This window comes from Nansenia antarctica (assembly GCF_963989245.1).
Source record: "Nansenia antarctica genome assembly, chromosome: 5".
NCBI classification, from domain to species: Eukaryota; Metazoa; Chordata; class Actinopteri; order Argentiniformes; family Microstomatidae; genus Nansenia; species Nansenia antarctica.
Genome location: NC_137690.1, coordinates 10,263,317 through 10,282,455, shown reverse-complemented (window position 1 = coordinate 10,282,455; position 19,139 = coordinate 10,263,317). Strand labels below are relative to the sequence as shown.

At 44.2% G+C, this 19,139-nt stretch overlaps 2 protein-coding genes across 2 annotated transcripts in view; one reads left to right on the top strand and one right to left on the bottom strand.

The window, feature by feature from the left end:
- Positions 1–9,284, top strand: part of kremen1 (kringle containing transmembrane protein 1) — a gene marked incomplete at both ends in the record, with an annotated part of 45,803 nt that extends 36,519 nt beyond the window's left edge. Inside the window, 6 exons of the mRNA XM_080532412.1 lie at positions 3,306–3,430; positions 5,240–5,393; positions 5,693–6,025; positions 7,992–8,177; positions 8,833–8,917; positions 9,128–9,284. Coding sequence (XP_080388538.1) covers positions 3,306–3,430; positions 5,240–5,393; positions 5,693–6,025; positions 7,992–8,177; positions 8,833–8,917; positions 9,128–9,284 — 1,040 coding nt within the window. The remainder of the gene's footprint in view (positions 1–3,305; positions 3,431–5,239; positions 5,394–5,692; positions 6,026–7,991; positions 8,178–8,832; positions 8,918–9,127) is intronic.
- Positions 9,285–13,500: 4,216 nt separating this feature from the next.
- Positions 13,501–18,617, bottom strand: LOC308157720 (piggyBac transposable element-derived protein 4-like; the record flags this gene model as incomplete). The annotated part of the gene is made up of 4 exons (XM_080531328.1): positions 18,290–18,617; positions 17,878–18,084; positions 15,881–17,190; positions 13,501–13,509 (listed from the first exon to the last, which is right to left on the bottom strand). Exons 1-4 carry the CDS (start codon positions 18,447–18,449, stop codon positions 13,501–13,503), a joined length of 1,686 nt encoding a protein of 561 aa, XP_080387454.1. The 5' UTR covers positions 18,450–18,617.
- Positions 18,618–19,139: the final 522 nt, after the last annotated feature.

The window sequence follows — 19,139 nt, the reverse complement described above, 5'->3', positions numbered from 1 at the left end:
GTCTGTGCGTGTGTTTTTAAATGTTTTATTCAAGCAAAGATATTTCCACTTGTTGCGCCTGTGTAGCAGATGTAGTTGTCTGTAGTTAGTTAACAGACAATGCTTCACTCAGGGCTTTTGTTCTGTTAAAGCATTTTTCATAGCATAAATGCAACATTCGCAGAAAGAAACGCCCTGAAGAAAGCCGCCGCCACTGCCGTCTCCAGTTCTACACAAGCCCCGACCGAAAGCTGTGATATTCGGCTCAACGGATCCCCTCCCACCTGCTGCTCCACCTCAAGCTGCAGCCCCTTGGGATGACAAGAACACAAAGACAGATATATTGACAGTAGTCTGCAATCTTCTTGTCAAAGGGGAAAAAGAGCCTTTTGCCTTTAATCTTGCTCGTGAGCCCTCAAGTAGTGTTTCTCCTGCTGTTGAAAGCTCCATTGAAGTGGTACCCAGTTGGCTCGGAGGAAGGTTGCTACACAACGCACAACCAGGTGTTTACCCCTCTTTAGCCTGCTACACGTCCCACCCTGCATAGTTGTGTACAGGGTTATCCTTGTCTAATAAAATACCTCCGCTGGAAAACTCAAATGACTCCATTACTGTCATGTTTATCTTTCACCCACCACATAATCTCGCCCCTAATTCCAAAAGTCTGCAGCGCTGAGCTTCACTGAATGATGCAAATCACAGTATTAATCCTATACTCATAAAGCTTTGACATAAGAAAAGGGATATTCTTCAGGATTTATTGCAAAACAGCGGGAGTTTGAACACGTCTTCCCCCTCCTCTCAGATCCCTCTCTCTAAGTTTTTTCACATCCGTCCAATATACGCGCTGTCCAGTCATGGCCGCCGGGCCAACAGCGCGGTCGGCCTGCGGTCAACGAGCGTGGGTGAGGTGCGGGGAGTGGCCCAGAAAGAGCTCACTCCGGGACGTTACGTTTTTGCGAGCACTGGCCTCTTGAACCTCTTGTGGATTTCCAAGGAGGCCTCGCCCTGCTTGCGTTTCATCCTTACGCAAACACCAAGCATCTGTGGCATCTGGTGTTTACGTAGAGGAGCTATTGTGTCAGCCAAAAAGTTTACATTGGCAGTGGAGGAGGCAGTTTGGTAATGGTGTGTGGTCTCCGTCACCCTCTCTCTCTCTCTCTCTCTCTCTCTCTCTCTCTCTCTCTCTCTCTCTCTCTCTCTCTCTCTCTCTCTCTCTCTCTCTCTCTCTCTCTCTCTCTCTCTCTCTCTCTCGCGCGCGCGCGCGCGCGCACGCTCTCTCTCTCTCTCTCTCTCTCTCTCTCTCTCTCTCTCTCTCTCTCTCTCTCTCTCCAACCCCAAAAACAAAACATAGAGTATGGCTTCAAGGCTAGCATGCACTAGTTAGCATGAGCATGTGCTAACATGACATCCACAGGCCACTTTTCTATGAACTCTCCACCTGTTAAACTGGAACTGTGTCACTGTATCACAGTAGAGCTAGTACAGTATCACACAGAGTGTCACTGGTTTAGTAGAGCTTAGCTGTGGTGAAATATAGTATACCTCATTGACATAAACAGTAGATTCAAGGTGTTACGTTACAGAGGTTTACAGCATTATAATATACATGCATGTCACGTTAGCAATGCTATGCATTCACTGTCGTTGAACTAGCCGAGATGGTTGTTGGTTGTTGGTTGCTGGTTGTTATTCAAGGCATATCAGAGGGTTGCCGTCTCTCAAACCAGTGTTGACAGTCAGGTGCTCTCTCTCTCTCTCTCTCTCTCTCTCTCTCTCTCTCTCTCTAATGATCTTTCTTCTACCCTACGGTTGGATGACACAGATTCCAATTTGAGAAAATAGCAGTGGGTGTAACATTCATATGAATAGAAATTAGTTTGAGATTGTGTTTTACGTTTGTCTCTTGTCTCAAATTCACCCCCCCCCCCCCTAGAACACGGATACGAAATGAATGTACAAGTAATACTAATACAAGTAATTTTAATCAAAATTCTGAGTGGGATGTCGTCAGGCTTGAGGGTTTATTGTCTTCTCTGGCCTACGGTATTTGTTCGCTCAAACAAATACCTTCATAAAAGTGTTGAATTGTAATACCAATTTTGCATTGTGACTGCCAAGGGCATTATGACTGATGCATAGATGATTACTTTAGACTTTAGTACTTGTTGTAAGTTGCTTTGGATAAAAGCATCTGCTAAATGTAAAGAAATGTAATGCATACTGTAAACTGTTTGATAAATGCATAGTGGATCGGGTGCGGTGGGCTCTCTTGTTTGTCTCTAGATCTTGTGTCAGTATACAGTATGTAGACCATATCCACACTCGATGTAAGGCTCTGGTATAGACCACCCATATTGCAGTGGTCACGTTTTTGACCCTGTCCTTTACCTATGTGAAAGTACTGCCCTAATACCTTCTCAGACAGGCCTCATCAATGTTTCTCTCTGCCCGACAGTGAGGCCTTCTGGGTATGATGTGTCCACTGTACCCACCACTGTTGCTCTAGATATGGACGGGTTGAGGCACACACACACACACACACACACACACACACACACACACACACACACATATACACGTCCATGCACACATGAACATGTGGGCACACACACACACACACATGCACACATGCACACACACACACACACACACACACACACACACACACACACACACACACACAGAGAGAGAGACATACACACACAGTCTGTCTGTACACAACCATACTGCCAGTGTTACACATACACACTCTACCCCTATGGCACTGATACTTCCAGCACCAGAAGGCCTTTCCCCCTATCCACAGAAACTCCCTCAGACAATACACATTTTCTGGATTCCTACACCCTCTCGCTACAACGCAGACAGCCCCCCCCCCTCCCCCCTTCCTCCTCCTCCCTCACCCCTCACCTCCTCTACTCCCGCTCCAAGCCTACACTTTTGTCTGGTGACAATTAATAAAAAAAATCCCAACAGTGGCCAGAAAAATTCCAAGCAAGATGACGTTTTTTTCTTTCTTTCTTGCTACACCGTGTGCCTCTCCGGTTTCACGGCGGTCCCAGTTCGACGAAGAGTGTCACTGTAGATGTGGAGGTTTTTGGAGGCGGGCCAGAGAAACAGAGAAGTGTTAATCACATCGTATAAAACACAACACCCTTCAAGAGAGACATGAGGCAGACCTGGTTCCAGGAAATGTAGTCTATGATCTACTTTACAACTAAAAAAACAAGGTTCCCCTGGGACCATCTCTGAGAAGCACCAATAAACTACATATAACCTTATGGCTTAACTCTACCGTCCTCTCTCTCTGTGTGTCCCCACAGTGCCTGGGAACCTGGGCTGCTTCAAAGACAGTGGTGATCCGCCCACTCTGACAGGGAGCAGCGAGACCTCCAACTTACTCACCATCCAGAACTGCATCAGCTTCTGCAGGAAGCAGAGATACAAGGTAAGATAACCGATGGAGACAGACGATCCAACAAGACCAGCCACAATGCTTAAACCCTCTGAACTCTCTAACCCCGGCGCCATGTGTTGCATGAACATGAGGTGAACGCTAAAACACACACGCAAAGATCCTTTGATCTATCGTCAATCCATATTTTGAACTCAGAGAACAGTCTTCTTCCCAGTTTCATCTGGGAAGAAATAGATTATGTTTAATGCACATGAGATGAACCGCTCCAACTGGATATAGAAATGTGTGCCAGCCAAAATGATCATCTGTTAGGGGCAATTTTGATGACACTGTTAAAACCATCATTCTATGTCTATGTTGATGGTGATCACTCAACATTTTTTTTTCTCAAAAAACCAGCAAAGCATTAAATGAGGAAACATCATGGCAATCAACAGAGACAGCTGTAAACGAACAGTTATTAGGCTCATGGGCATCTCCATAATTCTCTCTCTGGCTCGAGCATGCTATTGTTCTGGGTTATATAAACAATGCCAGGTGTTGATTTTCTGTCTGAACACATCCGGGTGAGCCCTGTCTGCGCTAGGCCCCCGTCTGCACTGACGAGCAGTGACAGTCTCTCTCCGCAGATGGCATGGCTGTGTCGCCAGCCTGGAACAGTCTTGCTACAGTATCTTGTCTTGTCAGCCTGTCTTCCAGTCTGCCCTCTGATTGTCATTGTCCCTAATGCGCATTTAAAACGCTTCTCGGCAGCGCGGCAGCCTCATCTCCCGCTAGTCTCGCATGACTTCACAACAAGGAGCATGTGTGATTATGAGTCAGGCTCTGAATCAGAGGCCTCCCTTAAACTGTTGGGTTTTCTCACCAGAGGAATGTTCTAGTTGGTGTTTCTTCAAGTTATCTTTCTTATGGCTTCTTCCTGTTTTTTTGCTCGTTTGGTGTTCTAGAATGTTTTTCACTTGATAAATGTAAAGAGGAAGCTGTCATAATGTGATTGGTTGGCAGTGGAGGAGTCACCATGAATTCCAGTTCCATGAGGAAACTCTCTGGATGGGAAATGATGCAGTACCTTCAGATGAATTCATTTAGGGGCAGCAAATTGCACAATGGTGCTCTTTAATGTGACAAACAATGGATCTCTTCACTGCACTGTGCGGAACATGACAAGGTTGAATTGATAGGTCAATACTTTTTACGGTTTCTGGTTCTCATTCTAATGCAGCCCACAGCATACTTGAGGAAATGTTTACAATGTTTTGACTCAAAGATGAAGGTTATAGTACTTCCGAGAGGTTTATTTTTGCCTTGTCCCCTCCGCAGATGTCTTTTGATGCGTTAGTTGGTACTTGACAAGTAGCCCTTTAATTATCGTTGAGTGGGTGACTGTTTCTCCCAAAGCATTGGACACAGCCCAAGCACATTTATTATCCTAAAATGACTAATGGGTTTAGACACTTGTAACAAGAAATAACTATTTCTGTAGAGATAAACAATTCCTACTTTGTCGTTTTTATTAAATAATCTGGATGACCTGGTTTCATTAACATGGAATTAGATTATATATCTGGTCATATGAGACTGACATACATCTCTGCCTCACATCATATCTTTTTTATGGAATGGTCCAGGGCTGGCCCAAGGAAGATGGGCTTGACCTCTAGAGTCTGGTTCCTCTCAAGGTCATCTCATCCAAAAGCAGCTCTCCTTTCCATCGCCACCTCCTCTTTTTGTCTCATCTGAGGCCATTATGGAAAATGAGTTGACTATGGAAAGCTATAAACAAATAATGCTTGATTTGATATTCTGAATTGATGATTTGCATGTGTCTCTTTTCTAAAGCTTGCTGGCATGGAGTCTGGCTACGCCTGTTTCTGTGGCAACGACCTGGACCTCCGTCGCCATGGCGAGGCACCCAGTATGGAATGCAACCACGTGTGCTTCGGCGACCACACCCAGCCCTGCGGCGGAGATGGATGGGTCATCATCTTCGACAGTGAGTAGGAGAGCGTTTGCTCTAGTCTGGCCCGGTCCACTACACATGATCGAGGGCCATACAGATAGATTCTGTTCTCTTTGATCTCTCGCCCAACTGTAAATCCCCCTCCACCATAACCTAATATGGAGGCTTTACACCTCTATCTCAGCACCGCTTTCTCTGTGATGTTGTGAGAAGAAAATCTCCATTACCAAACTAAATCGCAAAGCCTATTCAATTCTCCTCTTTCAGCGCTATCTTTCCATTCCACCAAGTATATTATTGACCTGTTTTCCCCTTTTCCTTTCTTTCCGCAGCCCGAGTGGGGTCGTGCGGAGGTAACTACTCGGCCCCCTCAGGGGTGGTCTACTCCCCTGACTTCCCAGATGAGTATGGAGCGGGGCGGGTCTGCTACTGGACCGTTCACGTGCCCGGCGCCTCCATGATCCTCTTCAACTTCACGTTCTTCGACATCTCCGACCAGACGGACATGGTGGAGCTGCTGGATGGCTACACCAATCAGGTGTTGGCACGCTTCGATGGGCGGAACCCGCCCCGGGACCTGGTTAACGTCACTGGGGACTTTGTCATCCTGTACTTCTACTCGGACCGCACCAACCAGGCCCGGGGCTTTGCTGTCCTGTACCAAGGTCTGTAGAATTCCCATCTGGTGTTGTTAGCAAAACCACTAGGGCCATACAAACTTGATTCCTAGATGCCCCACTTCACTTTTTCAACAAAAATAAATAAATACATTATTATGAATATGGTTAATGCATCGTCTTCTGACGGTGAGTAGCATCATAATCAGACTGAAATGTAGCATAATATGTTGTATACTTTTAATATTTCTATTATAAATAATAATTATTATTATTAATTATTATTATTATTATTATTAATTATAATTATTAATTATTATTATTATTATTGCTGTTGTTATTATTATTATTATTATACGCATTTGCTCTCTCCTTTTGGATTCAATCAATGCCATTGAGTTGAAATGGTCTGGTGATCATCATCAACATGTTTCATGCCAACATCATAATAGGTTGAGATTAAGGCCTTAATTATAAATACTACAGTATATAGAGATTGTACTGTAAGAGTATGTTTTAGAGTAAAGTTGACAACAATCTCTCTCTTTGTCATGATTTCTCTGTGGAAGACATATTTGCATGAACAGGTGCGTGCTGCCTTTCTGGCTCCATGACAGGGTTTGCATAGCAACCACACTCAACAGTGTTAAATTGAGCAGAGTAACGTGTGCTACCTCTGGTGAGAGAGAGACAGGTGATTGGCCCAACCTGCCAGTCCCTTTTCTCTTTTCATTTGCTAGCCAATGCCTCAGAGCCCTCAGGTGAAACTGCATATTTAAATGTTTTGTTTCTCTAGGAAACTCACCATGAGACAAACAGATTCAGGCTACATTATTCACGGCCTTTTGTTGTTGGGATATGATATCCCTCATCCGATGGGGCGTTCTAGTGTGTGCATCACCTCACAAAGAAAACCTAATTCGGCCATATATCACCACACAGTAGAATGGAATTATGTGTAGCTACTAGCAACAATACATTGCAATTCTCTGAACAGGGACAAAGCTGTTTAAACATTCCCAAGGTTCCACTATTTGGTCTGATTGGTTCCCCGAGGTATCCAGACTATCCACACATGCAGACCCTGAGTTAATGTAGCTGACATTCAATTCGAGCTTAGCACCCGCCAGCCTGGAAGGTCTCTCTCTCTCTCTCTCTATCCACACTGTTCATCTGTAATTCTCTCGTGTTCCTCCTCTGGCTTCATTCTGCAAAAACATCATATTGGCAGGTCAGAGTCTGACCTCCAGACAGCCAGCCAATTCTTCCTGGTCGTGTCTCATTCCTGACTTTACTTTGTTTCAAACTGAACCAAGGCAAATGGGTTGGGAATGCCCAATATCAGAGATGTTATCAGAAAAGGTCACATCATACAGAAATAGGCTTTTTTCTTATAGCTAGCTTGGAGGAGAGAGAGAAAAGCAAGAGGGAGAGAAAGAGACAGTGAGCGAAAGAGAGAGAAAGAGACTCTCTCTAGGCTGAATGGGTTGTAAATACCAAGCAGTGCACTAGCGTACCAGCGCTGAGTGGCGGGATGGTAATTTCACTGAAGATAAATGGTCTCAGATGACGTCTGAGGAATTCTCGGTTGAGCAGAGGAGTTTGAAAAATGAAGAACATGTGGAAACATCACATTATGGTTCAGTTACATGAGAAGAAATCCCACACCAGTTAAAGATTCGGACACCATTCATGTTTTGAGTAGGAAATAACTCCCCTCATTTTGTTTTTTTTCTTCTCATTACGTAACAACGGTTTTGTTATTTGGAGTAGGCTACTGACCAATATCACCCCAATACTAACGTCGATTTCTCAGCATTTTCACCACATGAACACCAATTGTAGTTGCATTTTCTAACTTTCAAACAAACCCTTTTGAGTTTACACGACACATACAGCGTACAGCTCAATCGCTCAAAACTGACTGGGAACTGGGTAAAAACGAAGCACACCAGCAGGCACAGTCAGACAGATGGAAGCATTTGAACATTTGTTGTTGTTGTTGTTGTTTCAGCATTGAGGGGGCAGGACTCCAGGCCAGATGAGGAAGAGGAAGAGGAGGAAGATGAGAACACCAGTACGGTGGAGCCTCCTTTGGGGGGCGTGACGGAGAAGTCGAACGGGAGCGGTAACGGACGCTCCTCCCAGATCCTCTACGTGATCACGTCCAGCCCGGGCAAACCGGACCACAACATGCCAGGTCAGTGGGCTGGACCCAGCGGGACCACTGGTCACAGCGCTAGTATGTGTTACCTTACCAATCATTGTACCTTTCTACATCTGGCCACTCTCTCTTAGATGGGTTTCTGTCGGCTTACTCTTGCAGGGCACAATAAAATGCCTCAATGGATGTATTGGTCTTTCACTTGTAGAGTTCTACCAGCGACGGGACTGTCTCATTTGATTTATTTTACAGGACTGTTATAGGATATGTACTGATAATTAATATATAGCTTGATGGAGCTCTTGCACTTACAAATAAATCCTGATAGGCGACCCTGCTGGGGCTAGACATCCTATAACCAGATGTGTTCTGATAATGCTTCATAAACCTATTACTGTCTGTCTCTACTCAGCCGAAGGGCTGCTGGCTAGCAGGTGTACAGGCTTTGCACGAATTGTAGCATCATTTCATATGGTCTAGATCTACTGTATTCTTTTTTTTTCAAGCTCTAGTACTTTTTATTGTTATGAGAGAGAACGTAAGATTCTATAGAATGTCAGATGTTTTTTTTACTGCCTGAATATTATGATAACGTTTTATTGGTATGAGAGAGAACTATAGGCCTTCTATTCTATACAATTTCAGATGTGGTTTTACTGCTTGAAATGAACTCTGTGTTTCTCTTTGGCAGTGTGGACCATCTATGCTCTTGCTGCTCTCCTAACACTGTCAGTCATAGCCATGGTGGCAAAATTACTGCTGCATATTACAGTAAAGTAAGTATGAGTTCTTCCGAGGAGAATACGGTATGAGCATACAGTATGAAAAGCCTTTAAAAGCCTCAGACGACTAATGACACTATCCTCTCTCCATCTCTCCTTCTCTTTCCCCTCTCCCCCCTCTGACTTTTCTTTCTCTCCACCTCTCTATCACTCGATCTCCCTCTCCTCTTTCCATCTCTCTCTCTCCCTCCCTCCCTCTCTCAGATCTCCGAACATCCCCACCATCAGTGGCTCGGACAGCTGCAGTCAGAGTACTGCCTCTGAGCCCCTGATCATCTTCTACCGGCCCTCCACCATTTCCCTCTTCAAGAAGAAGCTAAAGAACCACCACGGAGACCTCAGCCCCCTGGTGGGCAACTAGGGGAACTGCCTCCCAGTCTCCCCTGCTACTACTACTACTACTACTACTACTACTACACCCTGTACCAGGGCCATCTGAGCACGCTAGGCCCTCTACCAATGAGACTCTATGGGGCACTGAGCTAACAAGGTAACTAATGACTGACTGACTGACTGACTGACTGCTGCCAAATGAAGCCCAGGAGCCAAGGAAGACCGAAGCCCAGCCCCAATGGGGAGACAGACAGGGCTGTCTGTGTCTAGTGTGTATGGAGCAGGAGAGGAGAGGAAGAGGATGGACCTACAGAGCACGGTGGACAGGTGGACATTTGACTCTACCGTTTGTACACTACAGCTTTCATTTACTCTTCCTGGGGTTCCACTTCCATCGTACATGGACGACTGAGATATCATTGGAGTCCCCCTCTAGAGACAAGGGCAGGCTGGGGCCAAAGCAGTTTCCACTGGACTCATCCAGAATGCAAGCTTTCCATTGCAACTGGATCTGGTGGGACACAAAATGGCCAACTTATCTCTCCCCATTCACTGAGTGACAATGGCTCTCAGATAACAGGTGCTTACAGAGAAATGGGGTTGACTCCTGATCAATATCAGGGGGAAGAGGAAACCAAACTCATCCCACACCTACTGTACCAGTAACACTAACCGGGTTATGTAACTATGTTCTTATACCACGACGGACCGATCACAGTCCTGGAGACAGCAAGATAGGGACCACCCCCCGATAGCATCCAGTAGTACACTTTCTTCTGTTTTATTATATGGGTCAGCTCTTGTTTGATATGCAGACTGCAGACTCTCTATGGGTGCTACGGTGTACCTGTTCTGGGGGGGTGGAGAATGGGCATGAATAAGTCACAAAGAAGGTGATGCTGATCTCGCTGCAGCCCTGGGATGAATAACCCCCATGTCTAAAAAAAAAGATTTAAAAAAAGAGTGGGAACGAGGTAAAGGAGAAAGAGTACACTCTCTCACCCCCTCCCTCACTGTGGGATTGTGGTGTATCAAGAAGATCTCTCCCATGGCTGGGGGGCGTGTGTGGTTGTAGGAGGAGGGGTTGTTAAACAACTGCTATTTTGATGCTCTTGAAACACTCTGAGGGAGTTCTCCTCCAACTGTGGGTTCTCATCTCTCTGGTGTGATGGTGTTTAAGTGCCTTGAGGACCCTCTGAATCGGCTGAGCTTCCTTCCCCCTGGTGTCTCACTCAGTTACTTCTGTACCATGATGCATCTTCTCCTTCATGCCACCACAGGGACTTTGTTCATCAAGATTTATAAATGGGCAAGGCTTTAATTATAGTTTTTGCTTGTTTGTTTGTATTTCTTTTGCTTTGTTTTTCTTTTCTATGTTCTCTCTAAGTGTAGTCTTTGACATTACTGAACATATTGTTCTCGTTATGTTTCCATTTTGATTACAGAGGGGAATCGTCGTGTTGTATATTGTGTAATTCAATGTGGGGATGATGACATTCGCCGGGCCTCTTTCATTTCATGTCTCAGCAAAGCAATGGTGAGATCCGTCATCCCAAAGTCTTTTCTGTTTGTACTCATCAATCGTGACTTAGTTCGGAGGTGGAAGCGTCTTCAGCAGCACAATCCCGTATTCAGAGGGCTGACTTATCGGACCCCGATCTCAGTGGAATGGCAGAGGTCGAGCACACACTAATGTGGGGATAAATAACCGAAAGCACTTGTTGACACACTTCAAGCAGACAGCACGTTAGCTTCACTGTCTCAGCTCTGTGTGTATCTGTGTGGAACATTTTGCAGATCCACAAATTGCCCCCAGTAGCATGATCTCCTGCAGAGACGTCGGACTTCTTCTCAGCGTGCTGCTGCTGCAGTTTGTGTCCATACACAAACCACAATAAATTAAAAAAAATAACTGTCAAGATAATTAATCAAATCCAAAATGTCAATGCACTTAAGATTTGCCCCCACTTGTACAGTGATGGTAGTACTTATTCAGTTTGGCATGTCTCCTTTGGAAACAAGCTGTTTTTTTTTTTAAACCAGTGGGAGATGTGCATAAACTTGACGTTGAGCACTTGCAACAAAGGGTTACAGTTTATATGCAAAATGCAAATGTCACAATGGAATTTGAGGTCTAGGATTTACAGTAGGTGTGACTACGATTCAGTAAGAAAAGCCTCACAATGCAGAGGAAACTTTTCCTTTCCGCCGTGAAGTTTGTCTAGTGACCTAATGCTGTATTTTGGCTGTCTGCTCATCTGTAACTCATGTTCATTATCGCAAGACAAGAGCACATGCCCCTGGGTTGGTGATGTACAGAGCAGCTCATGCATACAGAGAAAGCAGAGAGACAGGGGTAAACAGAGAGAGAGAGAGAGAGAGAGAGAGAGAGAGAGAGAGAGAGAGAGAGAGAGAGAGAGAGAGAGAGAGAGAGAGAGACAGAGTGAGGGAATAAATCCTTGTCAAATCACATAAAGTTAAACCAAATCTGACAGTTACTATCTAAGGTCATGTCTGTTTGGATAGCCTGGTGAATTATGCAAACTTCCATTTTCTCTCTTACCCTCCAGCTACATGTAAAATCCCATGGTACTGTACCTTTCCGATTGTGGAAATCATCTTTTCTCTAGCTGTGGTTTGTCCGAATGTTACATGGTACTCCTGTCATAAAAAAAACAACTAAATGAGAAGCCCAAGTGATTGGGAGAAAATTATTCTGGGACGAAATATATTGTTTTCATGGAATTGTAAATAAAGAATAGTGAAATTTTAATTTATACAGTAAATTATTGTTATTTTGTATGTGAATGGGATATAATCTATCTTTTGTATAAGTGAAGTACCTTTGTAGTTTTATTTAATGTGTTCTGGTTGCAAAATAAATACTGTATGCATGTTTCTTATTCCTGTGTCATGCTTTGATTTGTTGACAATGCTCCATCCTACGAACAAGCAACATTAACTCAAATAGAAGAATATATTAACAGTAAACAAGAAAGGAATGGTAGTTTATGCAAACAGACAAAAGCAGTAGGCCTTAATAGATAGATCGCCCAATCTTCTTTTACTGAACTTATACAAATCAAGTTATTCTAACCCATGGCTCTGTACACAACTTAAAACACCCATCTGGCGGGGCGCTTGGTGGCATAGCACACTAAGATGTCAGCACATCCTGCATGTCATCCCTCCTCTCTCACCCATCCTTCCTGTCAACCTCTACTGTCTATCACAAGAAAGTAGAAATGCCCTTAAAACAGAAAAATAAATAAAAACATCTGGAAGCAAAGCATCAGTTGTGCTGTTTGGCTTCACGAGTGCTTCAATAGATGAAGACTCATATATCTGCATGGTGGGTAATTCAAGCCCTGTTTTTCACTGCTTATCGTATATCTTAAATGACTGCCAGACTCTATAGATGCGTACACTCAGAGGGGAGGTCTGCGGAGCACCATGTGTAACCCATTGCCTCTCTTCTGTGCTCAGGTCATTCATGCAACCTGCAGGTTTAAGGGAGACTGTGAGGTCAGCTTTTTCAATTGGAACAGCATGAAAAATAATAACAAGGACGGATATGATATAATCTGAAACATTTGTGTATGGTTGTGTGTGAATTCATCAAAGGGGTCTGACTGCTAATGCACTCAATGAAAGAGGGAACTTGTTAGGGGGACTGTAGCCTGGAAAACAAAACTACACACACACACGCACACACATGCACACACGCACACACACACACACACACACACACACACACACACATACACGTAATTAAATTATGAAACATGTCTAACCCAAAGCCATATCTCTTAATTTAAAATACAAACAGTCTTGCGGCCATTCAGAAAACAAAGCAAGTAGGGCAGATGTGGTTGTGATAACAGAACTCGTCAGGGGAAGGAAGCCAGAGAAGGCCTCACATCCATACTAAGAACAATATTGTCCATACTTTCAAACGCTATGCTCTCACTCCCTCTACTGGTGGTACCCTACTGAGTGACGTCAATTATGCACCACTAGTTTTGCGCTGATGTACATTCTGTGAACAACAACAACATCGGGAATTAAATGTTCTTATTGCAGTATATTCTGTATTTAGCATATGTCCATCTTCATGTTGTTAAGCAGCATATAACTGAGCATTCTGCGTGAACCTGTCCATGATCAGTAATACACCATGCACAGTACTTCATCACCTACACAGTGCATCAAGGCAAGCATTCACACCACTGGAGGAGGACGAGCTAAGACCCCTGTGGAGCCCACAGAGAGACTACACAAGACACTCAACTGTCGACCGTGACTGCTCTTTTCACTATCCTGGCCCAGTGGTGCTGGCTTTTGTTAGGCTGTAACACAAGCCCTGGGACTCCACTCGTCTCTCTCTCTCTCTCTCTCTGAGTGTATGACACGGAGACATGGAGCCTTTGTCTTCTTCCCTCTGCTGAGCAAGTGTGGTTCCACAGGGTCCCTTCGGGACAGCCTGGGCCTGTCTCTCTGTCACCTTCCCAGTAGCGGAGGCCATGAGAACAGTCTGGTGCAAGGTTATTTATCCCTCTAAATCTGGGCCGGGCTGTAATTAACTCAACAATGGGGATAATGCATCTGGGTGTCTGGTTTCCGTGGAGAAGAGAATGATTGCTCTCCAATCAATGAACAGGCTAGAAAACAAAACCTGCCATTTTCGGGAACTCTAGGTAAATAAGTCAGACACTGGAGGAGGAATGGGATGGGGCGTGTGTGTGTGTGTGTGTGTGTGTGTGTGTGTGTGTGTGAGTGTGAGTGTGTGAGTGTGCGTGTGTGAGTGTGCGTGTGCCTGAGAGAGAAGTGTCACAGGTCTACACAGTCATTAGCGTTTTCGAAGTCTATCTCTGCCAGATCAATTATTATCTTCCTTGAATATCTATTCCCACGCAGATAAGCTGAAAGCAGCATTACACCCCAGCAAACTGTCCAGCGAATACCTCTCGGTTTCACTTATAACAAACCTGTTCGAAATGCTCGGATGTTTCTCAACGAAACGGCATATATTTAGCATACTGTCTGTAAGAAATTCATACTGTCTGTAAGAAACTGCCAACTTGTCTTGTATACAATTCGTATGTAGACATTCTTAGTTTATAAAGACATGAAAATAACATAGTTAGCGGATGTTGGATAATATAGCTTAATCAATAATAGGAGATAAGTCTCTCTACAATATCTTATTTTCCATTTCGCATAGGGGGCCCACAACCTCATAATTAAATTCAAATTTTTATTAGGGCAATATTTCTAGCAATTTTGGAAAGACTTATTTTACTGTAGTTAAATGTGTCACTAATAGTAATGGCTGCCCTAAAGCCTACAATAATTGACACCAGCCTTCTCCAGGCAAATGAGGACCTCAAGTCCAGTACAGCCGGCCTGCTTGAGCCTAACCAGGACCTCAAGCCTGCTGCAGTGACTGACACCAGCCTGGTAAAGTCTACTAAGGTGAAAGGGAGGAAGAAAGGAGGTGGATGTTTCTGTGGCCTTTGGAGAGCCATTAGAAGGGGTTGAGGAAAAGACAAACCTGTAAGCAGTTTTTTGTTTTGTTTATGTTGTTTGTTATCATCTTGTAACACTGGTATCTGTTACACTGTTGTACTGTTTAACTCTTTGACTGCCAGCCATGTTCAGAGCGGAGAGCTCCATACTGCCAGACTTTTGGGGGCATTTTCGCTGAACTTTGAAGACCCACCAAATATTGACTTTTCGGACTATATAAATATTGAACATATCTACCAAAACTTTAGACTCTCTTCTTTCATCAGAAAAAGATTGTTTCTAGCCTCTTTGAGTGTTTAGAAATCGGCCGTAGAACATAGGGTGGTTTCAGCAAAAACACCTGATTTTGACCAATAAACAGAGAAAACTAGCTTTTTCTGCAGAGAAGCAAATTCAAGCAAAACGGTGACTGACGTCCACATATTTTAGTTTTAGTGACACCTCAAACGTCTGAAAAGTTGTTTACTTCTATGAAACAATAAAAACAACACAGGAAAAAAGGCTTTTGATGACAAAATAACTACATTTATTCACAGATTTAGAACATTTAGAACATAATACAAAACATAACAAAATAATCTATTTACATGTGTGTGAACTATTTACAGGTGTGTACGTGTGTGTGTGTGTGTAAACTTATTTACAGATGTGTGTGTGTGTGTGTGTGTAAACGTATTTACAGATGTGTGTGTGTGTGTGTAAACTTATTTACAGATATGTGTGTGTGTGTGTGTCTCTATGCACTTAATCATATTTGGTTTTTGTGTGGTAGGCTGTGAAGCACTCTACTGCGTGCAGGGGTACACGGCAGGACCTGCACCACATTCTGGTCTCTCTCCTTTTACCCCTTCGTATGCAGACCCTACATTTTCTTGCTGGCTGTGTGTTATTGCTGGTGGGCCTTAAGCGTTCCAACTGATGCCTGTCCATCCGGCCATCCAGCCTGCTGTCTGGGTCTCGGTTTTTGGCAGCCCTGGTTTGTCGGACCTCCTCCTCCTCCCCCTCCCCCTCCTCCTCCTCCCCCTCCTCCTCTCTCCCCCTCTTCCTCTCTCCTCCTCCTCTCTCCTCCTCCTCCTCCACCTCCTCCTCCTCTACATAGGTTTTTTCAGTCCACGACCTCGCCACCCTCCTCATGAACTCCAAGTGTGTTTTGCACTTCCCCGGGTTCCTGGCCTTGTACAGCACATATGCATTGAACACACAAAGCTGAAATAAGTATGCCACAAACTTCTTTGACGAGTTGAGTGTTTTCCGTATGAATGGGTAGTATGCAATGTTCTGGTCAAGTTTGTCCACCCCATTCATGCAGGCATTGTATGCCACAACACACTCCGGTTTGAGCTGACCCACCTTCTCCTTCTGCCCCTTCTGCCACACCTCCGCCCTCTGCATGCGGTCACGGTGGCAGGTTGTCACCATCCTCACCAGACGCTTGTCCTGCCATGCCATAACCAGCACCCTGCCATTGTGCCGCACCACCCTCCCCTTCACACCCAAGTCGGTCTTTGTCGGCTCCCTTATGATCTGCGGTTCCCCCCTGTTTTTTCGCAGTGTTCCGCAGACATTAGTGTTGGCTTTGATCAACTGCTCACACAGTTTAACAGAGTTGTAAAAGTTGTCCATGTACAGTGTGTATCCGTGTCCTGTGAGACGGTCAAGGAGGGAGAACACTGTGTCTGGGAGTGTGTTTGACTGGCCAACATAAGGCTTCATGTTAAAGCAATACCCAGTATAAGAGTCACACAGTATGTAGGATTTAATCCCACACTTCACCGGCTTCTGAGGGTTATACACTTTGAATGATAGGCGGCCACGCCACTGCATCATTCCTTCATCAATGCAGATATTTTCAAAGGGCTGATACAGCTCTTTGAATTTGGCTACAACATAATCTAAAACAGGACGCACTTTATACATTTTATCTGTGGCGTCCCGTGATGCATTATTGTTGTAGTGGAGGAACTTCCAGATGAGCTGGAACCTGTTCCTCAGCATGGTTTTGTTGAAGTATGGAGTGGCGTCCTGTTGATCCACACTCCAATACATTTCCAGATTTGGCTTTTCGATGTAACCGGTGATGAAAGTGAGTCCAAAGAATTGTTTTAGTTCTGGGACTGTCACCGGTTTCCATAACCTCCCTCTGGAGTGTAAAAACTGCTGGGCATACAGGTTGGTTTGATCTGCAATGTGCTGCAGCAGCTCATCAGTCATTAGCAGCTCCAGGAAATCAACCGGCAGGTCAGATTCCAGCTCTGCAGCAGCATTCTGGGGTCCAGGGGTTGCCGTGAATGGAACCGTTGTGGGTTGCCACTCACCCTGACCCCAACCAGCATCTTCCTCTGATGCCAGCCGTCTCCTTGCTGCACACCCTCTGGTTGATGCACGTCCTCTGCTCGATTCAGGGACTGTAAAATATTTAAATATATACCATTTCATACAAAATATATATACAAAAGGCATGTTTTATTGCTTTGTAATGATGTAGAGAAATATTTCTATATATTATACAGTACAGGCCAAAGGTTTGGACACACCTTCTCATTCAATGCGTTTCCTTTATTTTCATGACTATTTGGTACATTGTAGATTCTCACTGAAGGCATCAAAACTATGAATGAACACATGTGGAATGATGTACTTAACAATAAAGTGTGAAATAACTCTAAATATGTCTTATATTTTAGATTCCTCAAAGTAGCCACCCTTTGCTTTTTTGTTGTTAATAAAATACATTTTTTGTTAATAAAATATATAATAATAATATTATATATATATATATATATATATATATATAAAATAACATATTATTATTAACACATATTATATTTAATATTATTATTATATATTTTATTAACAACAAAAAAGCAAAGGGTGGCTACTTTGAGGAATCTAAAATCTAAGACATATTTAGAGTTATTTCACACTTTATTGTTAGGTACATCATTCCACATGTGTTCATTCATAGTTTTGATGCCTTCAGTGAGAATCTACAATGTAAATAGTCATGAAAATAAAGGAAACACATTGAATGAGAAGGTGTGTCCAAACTTTTGGCCTGTACTGTACATAAAAATATATTTATATATGTTTACCTTTGCTTTTCACACTCTCTGTGGCATTTTTGTCTTGGATCGTGGATCCCCGCTGATCTGGAGAGGATTCCCTGCTGCTAGCCGATCCGGACGACAACCACTCGTCCGACGAGTCGGGGTCGAGGTCTACGTCCTCCGACTCTGAATTGTTTGAAGACATGAAGGAGCGGCGTGGCTCCGATGGTCCAGTGCTCCGGTTCTCACCATCTGCAACATTTGGCGCATATTTAGAGTTATTTCACACTTTATTGTTAAGTACATCATTCCACATGTGTTCATTCATAGTTTTGATGCCTTCAGTGAGAATCTACAATGTAAATAGTCATGAAAATAAAGGAAACACATTGAATGAGAAGGTGTGTCCAAACTGTTGGCCTGTACTGTATATAAAAATATATTTATATATGTTTACCTTTGCTTTTCACACTCTCTGTGGCATTTTTGTCTTGGATCGTGGATCCCCGCTGATCTGGAGAGGATTCCCTGCTGCTAGCCGATCCGGACGACAACCACTCGTCCGACGAGTCGGGGTCGAGGTCTACGTCCTCCGACTCTGAATTGTTTGAAGACATGAAGGAGCGGCGTGGCTCCGATGGTCCAGTGCTCCGGTTCTCACCATCATCTGCAACATTTGGCGCATCTCCTGCACCAGATCTGCTTGCAGTTGACCTGATCGGCACCACACTCCTTGCAGATCCACTGCCAGACAAGCTCTGTGCCAGTGTCAACTGCTTATATGGTTTGTCTCCGCTCGTTTTCCCTACTAACCGTTTCGCCATTTTCGTCTTGTTGTCACTCTCTGTCTCGTTGTCGCTCTCTGTCTCGTTGTACTCCCAAAATCTCGCGGTTTCTCGCGGTTACTTCTGTGATGACGCGCTCGAACCAAATATGGTCTACAAGCGTCCGGGTGATGCCAAACGTAGGATGCAGCTGGACCCTTCTCCCACAACACCCCTTCTTCTTCATAGCAGCCGATCTGGTAAATCTGAGGTAAATCGAACTGCTGCCCCCTTCTGGGGCAGAAATACATTACACCCAAGTCTGAAATTCACACACCAGGTGTATAATTAAGACTTCAATATGGCCCTCCTGGTAGTCAACGTTACTAATTTATAAGACGTGTTTTGGCGTCTTTGGCAGTCATCTTGTTTTGTCGTGTATATACATTATGTATCAAAGTCATGCTTGGTTGACACTGTTATTGTAACCCGTGTGTGTTACGCCTGCGTTGTGTTCTGGTGGTGTGTGGGGCAATAACGTGG